A 6624-nucleotide genomic window follows, 5' to 3' on the forward strand; every position below is an offset into this window, starting at 1 on the left:
TTGATGAGAGAGAATATATATACACCTCCCCCCCACACACATACAACTTCTCCTTTGCCCTATAAGCAAGGAAATCAACACCCTTGAGCGTCCACCAGGAGGCGCCGGTGGGGGGGCCGTCGAAAGACCTGCGGTACCTTCACGATTGGAGAGGCGGCGGTGGATGCCGCAGCGATGGAAGCCGGCTTGCTTCCCTTTTTAAGAATCAGTGTGAGGGAAGGGAGCAGAGCTGCGTTATTTTAGGGAGACCTTGTCGCACTCCCCCTCCCGCGGGTAGGTAGCGTCTGGGGTGTGCGCGGGCCCCATGGAGAGACGCTGGCGTTGGCTGCGGTGGCAGCTGGGGCTCCTATCGCGGCTGCGGCCGGCAGTAATCCGACCCCGCCGACGCAGGGACTGAAGAGGCGCAAGCGAGAGCGGCAAGCTGCGAACAAAAGCCCGCCGCGCGGGACGTGCGGTAAGCTAACCGGCCGGGGGACCCGGGAGCGGACGGGCTCGCTGAGCTCCAGTAGCCCAGCTGGATACGGCGGGGGGGACTCGGAGGACATCTGGGGGCAGGTGTCCGAGCCTAGACTGAGGTGGATGGAGCTTTTAGCATGGACTTAGAGAGGATTAGGTGCATCCGGGAGGACCCAAGCTCCTTCACCATCCCGGGCAAACACCCGGTGGGGGGGACGGGGGAAGGCGGGCACAGCTCCTAGCAAGCCCTGTCCAAGAGGCAAGAGCAAGAATCGATCACCCGTCCCAGGGAGGTCTTTTCGGACTGAGGTATTTCTCTGCGCCCTTCCGTCACCCCTGGGCCCCGCGCCTGGGTCTCCTTTGCAAATGGAAATCAACCATAAACTTCTTCCCTAGGCAAATGGGGTCTTCACAGCAGTGCACTCTGGGGATGAACAGACCTCTTCCTTTTTGTTCCTGCAAAGCTGCATCCCCGGTCGCCCGCCTAAGCTACAAACAAATACGCTAATCCTCCCGGGAATCCTCCAGAGCCTCTCTGGTCGGCTACTGCCTGCTCCTCGATCTTTTCATTTTAACTCGCAACAGGGAGGAGATGCATCTAACGGGCCAGACGCCCAGGGGAGCCTGGCCACAGGCCTCCGCCCAGCACTCCGGCGCTGAGGGAGACTGAGGCTGCTCTCTGTGCACCCTCCCGCCCGCTGGGGTTTCAGGGCATCGGTATTATGATTTACATTCCACCGGGCCTCTGAGCCTAATCCCAAAACGGATTAAGTTTTTTGGGGGGGCGGTGAATATGAACGGGGAGGGGGAAACTGCTTTCAAATGCGTTCTTCGATGTCCTCCCTTGTCATCCGCAGAGTCTCCACAAAGGGACAGGGCTCAGCCATGGTGGATCCCGTGCCTGAAGAGGAGAAGGCGGGAGCCGAGCCGGGAGGCTCCGGAGGGGCCGAAGCCGCCGCGTCCGTGCCCCCTGACTGCCAGGGCGCCCCGCAGCCCGCGGCGACTTCGGCCTCGGCCTCCGCCGCGGCGCCCCGTAAGGCTGAAGTCCCGTGCGCAGCAGAAGGCGGGCGGCGGGAGCAGTCCCCGCTATTGCACCTCGACCTCTTCAACTTCGACTGTCCGGAGGCCGAGGGCAGCCGCTACGTGCTGACCAGTCCCCGCTCGCTAGAGGCCTGCGCCCGCTGCGCCGTTAAACCTGTGGAGCTGCTGCCACGGGCCCTGGCGGACCTGGTGCGCGAGGCCCCCGGCCGCTCTATGCGAGTAGCCACTGGCCTGTACGAGGCTTACGAGGCGGAGCGGAGCGCCAAGCTGCAGCAGTGCCGGGCAGAGCGCGAGCGCATCGTGCGCGAGGAGAAACGGCGCCTCTTCACGCCTTTGGGCCCCGCGGCCGCCGCGGCCTCGGCCCCTAGTGCGGGCAGCAGCAGCAGCTGCAGCAGCGCCAGCCTCCCGGCCTCGCCCGCACCGCGCGCCGCCCGCAAGGCCTCCTCCAGCCCGGCCCGGCCCCAACCTACGCCCGCGCGGTCGCGGGCAGGAAGGAAGAGCCACTCACTAGACTCCCTGTCCCGCCGGCGGGAGGGCGCCCTGAGCTCCGAGTCAGGCGCGTCGTCGTCGTCCTACAGCGGTGAGAGCCTGCGGGAGCTGCACTGGCCGCCGCGGGCCTCGGCCAGGAACAGCTGCCCGGCGGGCTCGGCGTCCTCTGCTCCCAACCCTCTGGGCCGCCCATCCGCCCTGGCCCTGGTTCCCCTCACCGGCCGCAGCTTCAGTCTCGGCGACCTGAGCCACTCGCCACAGATGGCTCAGCACGTGGAACGCATCGTGCGCCAAGTGCGCGCCGAGCGGGGTCTGCGCGCGGTGCCGGAGCGCGACCGGAAGATCGCGGCGCTGATGCTGGCGCGGCACCAGGAAGAGCGCCTGTTGCTGGAGCAGCGCGCCGCGGCCCACGGCCAGTGGGAGCAGCAGCGCGTCCGCGCCGAGCAGCGACGGGAGCGCGAGGAGCGCGAGAAGCACCGCGCCCTGGAGCAGGGCCGCCGAGCCTGGGCCGCGCAGGTGGAGGAGCGGCGCGGCCGCCGGGGCCGCGAGGAGCGCGAGGAGGCGCGGCGGCGGCAGCGGCAGTGCGAGCGCAGCGAGGAGCGGCGGCGGGAGCTGGCCGAGCGCCAGGGACTGCTGCGGCGGGAGCGGGCGGAGCGCACGGCCCGGGAGGACCGACTCCGCAAGCTGCAGCAGGAACAGAACCTGAAGCAGCGGGAGGAGGGGCTGCAGGAAGTGCGCGAGCGGGCCGAGCAGGTGCGCAGGGAGCGCGCTCAGCGCGCAGCCCGCGCCAAGCAGAGTCAGGAGGGCCAGTTGCAGCGAGAGAAGCGGGAGCTAAGCCGGGCGGAGCGGGCGCGCCATGAGGCGTTGCTGCAAGGCCGGGCCCGGCTGGAGCGCCAGGAGCGCGAGGGCCTGCGGAGCTCCCTGGAGGCCAGCTTGGGCCGCGCGCAGGAGAACTACGAGCAGTTGGTGGAGCAGCGCACCCGGGAGCTGCGCGAGCGGGCCCGGCGGGAGGAGCTGCAGGGCCGGCGGGCCAAGGAGGCGGCCGAGCGCAAAGACCGGGAGCATCAGGCACACCTGGAGGCTCTGGCCCGGGTGGGCGAGCGGCGGCTGCAGCACGCGGCGCAGGCGGCCGAGGAGGCGGTGCAGCAGAAGGCGCGGCGCGTGGGCCAGAGCCGGATGGAGAAGGAGCGGGCCCAGCGGGCCAACAAGGAGAAGGTGGAGAGGGACGAAGACTGCCGCCGGCGGGAGCTGCTCCAAGCCATCGGTCGCAAGCTGGAGCGCAGCGAGCAGCTGTCTCGGGACCGGCGCAGCGCGCTGGAGAGCGCCCGCTCCACAGCCCGGGCCTCCTTCCACGTGCGCGAGAAGGTACGCCAGGAAACCAACACGCGCTCCTTCGATCGCATGGTTCGCGAGGCCCAGCTGCACGCCAGCCTGGACCGTAAATGACCGCCGCCGTGCGCTGGCCGGAGTGCCACGTTCAGCCCCGTGGGGCCTCTTTTGGCCATTTTGACCGGACTGTGGGAGTCCCCAGTCTGGGCGCGGCACCGCAGCGTCGCCAGGCTTCTGACCAATGAGGCAATGAGAGGACCGACGTGTGAGACCTTTCAGTCCGCCGCCATTGTTTTTAAAAACTGACTTCGTTTGGAAATGACATAGCACAGTCTTTGACCACATCAAACCTTGGTGGCTCCCGCATCGCACCGGTCCTTGCCAATGTTCCCATTGTGTCTGTTGAGTTGGAAAAGAAAAAAGCTGGGAGAAAGGGGCTGGGTCGAGGCTGGGGGAGGGGAGGGCAAGGAGACAGTGCAGAGGTGACTGCCCCCTCCTGCAGTAGTCCCCCCAGGCATCTTTCACATACTGGTGTCTGAGGCGACTGCGGGAACTGCAGTGGAGGAGGCATCTCCTTGGCTCCCCTCCATCTTTTAACATATGGCAAGTTGCACAAAGCTCGGAGGCCTTGCAGAAAAGCACAGCTCTTCCAGGGTATTAGGCCACACTCAAGTGACCCAAAAGCTATTGATGTTTGTGTGCTAGACTTTTAATCTGCCTAAATTCTGGTCTGTCTTCTGATAGGTTTTCCCTTGATTCCGCTAGGTATTCTCGTTAGACAATCATCTGCAAATAGTGATCAGTTTGGGTTTTTTTCCCCCTCATTCTCCCAAATGACACAAGAAATCAGTTGGTTTGGTGATGCTGTTTAGCTTTAGTGGGAGCCCCCAGCCCCTCGGGGGAGGTGGATTCCTTAGGCAGCAGTGTTTCCCCCGATTGAGCTTTCCTGCAGGGTATTTTCAGGGGAGGCAGTGTCTGACGGCCACCTCCCAATGTGGAGCCCACTCCTCGCAGACAGCAGCCATGCCTTAAGAAGCAGAGCTACCTTATGTGCCTGCCCAGGCCAATTCTGCCTCAGTCTCCAGCCCTGGATGCAGCCCCAAGAGTGGGCCCCAGAGAGTCTGGGGTGTCGGATTCCCTCTGTGAAGGAATCGTCACAACTGTTCTGAGGGCAATTACTTTACTGTGATGGCAGAAGAGCTGGAATTGCCTCTTTGCTGTGAGGGTCGTGCTCACTACGGTTGGCAGTGTATCTTCCCCTCCTTCCCCACGTGAGGAAAAAGAGAATCTCCCTCTGACATTCCTGCGTCCCTCTCCCCTATAACTGAAAGTATTTAGTCAATCTCTCCGTGCCTCACCTTTCCTATTGGCCAGATGGGGCCGTCAGTACTCTTCTCCTGGTACCTCAAGATCTCCCGGACCCAAAGCACCGCCTCGGTATTATTTGTTGGTCTTCTTTGTGCCTTTCTTGACCTGGAGTTGGGAGGCAGGAGGGCTGCTCTTGGCCTAGTTTGTTTCTGGGAATATGGATTCCTGGCATAGGAAGGGGCAGTGCAACACGGACAGATGGTCATTTAGCCTCTGGGGGAAAATGCACACAAGATCAGGCCACTTTCTGGTCCAAAAAGTCCCATTCAGTTGTCTTCCGGCAACTTTAACCTCTAGAGTGCTTCCCTTCCAGGAAGCCAAAATCAGCCCCCAGCCATGTCCACCCAAGGACTCTACCTTCATCAAGGAAGGTGGGAAGTAAAACATTTCTTTTTACATTAAGTCAAGATGAAGAAATAACAGTTACCAAAAAAAAAAAAAAAAAAAGAAGAATCAAGGTAGAGAACTACTCTGCTAGACATATTTCATGTATATCCGTTGGGCAGAATTGTCCCTAAAGTGTCTGGTGTTACACACACACATACATACACACACACACACATTCTGTTAGCCCCCCCCCCCCCAATCAAATGCCGGCAGGTACAGGAGTATTGTGTAGAAGGAAGCAGTGCTTAGGTGTTACACTTCAGATGACGTGAAACCAGAAAAGGAGCTGTGCCAATGCTTACTTCTTGAATGGGTGAATTTTCCTTAAATTTTCATGTCGGTAACCAGGTTGTCAGTGAGCTATAATAATCGGCCTTTCTGTGAGTCAGGGGCATTTAACTAAAAATGTTAATGTGATACTGGTTCTTACCTTGTGGTTCCTGATTTGATAGAGGGGCCTTTGAGGCCTTAATAGAAAGTTCCACCTAAAACTACTTCCTTCCAAAGTGTATGCATTCATTTGAGAAGGACACAGTCTGCTCTTTTGGATAAGGCACTGAAAGGTACGTAGGGGATCTTCCTTGGCCCTTTAGTCAGTTTGTTTTCTGACTTCTGGGTGACTTTGGGTAGATCACCTCTGTGTGCCTTGGTTTCCCCACCTGTAGAATGGGGATCATGATTTCTGCCCTCCCCACACAAACACTGTGAGGATGAATCAGAGTCAAAGTGGTGCTCTCAGTTCTAAGACTTTGGAACGACAGGTGCCATCACTGTAAACAGGAAGGCTCGTGTGACTGCACTATGCCTAGCGTGTAAAGTACCATCGTGGCCTAGTGCAGAAAGGAATGTTCTCGAAAAGCACATTGTTCCTCCTAATGCCACATGCGATGCAAAGGCCCAGGTCTGAATGTCACCAAATCAGATGTTTGCACTTAGAGAAAAGCACAGTGTAAAGGAAAAAAAACCTTTGGGATCCTTTAAATATACGTATATAGCTAAGTAGAATTCAAGCAAAAACAGAAGCCAAACTTGGTAATAATAAAGTAAGGTTCTTCCAAGTGTCAGACCATCTTCTAGAATGTAGAGCATCTCTGTATTCTAGGATAAGTGGTCATGTTGCTCTTTGAGGAGGAGCGATTTCCGGATCCTTTTTTGTGCCCTTTTTTTATAGTCTTCTCTTTGAAGTGATGCCAGAGAGGAGGAGTGTTTCTTATTCTGAAATGCAGCGAGAGAAAATCAGAGGGTGGGAGGACGGTGGGGATGATGGACGGAGAAAGTCTTACTTTCCAGGAAAATGCAGCCTTGACATGACCCCAGGCCTTCACATTTGCCCCTTGGAACAACCCCTTGCTCAGAGGGAACATGAGGTGGGAAGAGGAGGAATGGAAAGGGTTGGAAAAAGCTTTAGTTTGGTTCGTTACCAAGGGAACAAGCAGAACAAAACCATTTCAGATGGAATCATCGGTGAAGCTAGCCCAGTGTCCTGCTCGGGCAATGACCAGTGCCTACACCACATCTGGACAGGAAGATGGAAGTTTCCTTTCAGAAGCACAC

General features: G+C 59.0%; 1 protein-coding gene across 1 annotated transcript; it reads left to right on the forward strand.

Moving 5' to 3' along the window:
- Positions 1-1329: 1329 nt before the first annotated feature.
- On the forward strand, positions 1330-3432 carry CCDC177 (coiled-coil domain containing 177; the record flags this gene model as incomplete). The annotated part of the gene is made up of 1 exon (XM_082648989.1): positions 1330-3432. The coding sequence occupies exon 1, from the start codon at positions 1342-1344 to the stop codon at positions 3430-3432; it is 2091 nt and encodes a 696-aa protein (XP_082505115.1). The 5' UTR covers positions 1330-1341.
- Positions 3433-6624: the final 3192 nt, after the last annotated feature.

Source organism: Grampus griseus (assembly GCF_964374135.1).
Source record: "Grampus griseus genome assembly, chromosome: 2".
NCBI classification, from domain to species: Eukaryota; Metazoa; Chordata; class Mammalia; order Artiodactyla; family Delphinidae; genus Grampus; species Grampus griseus.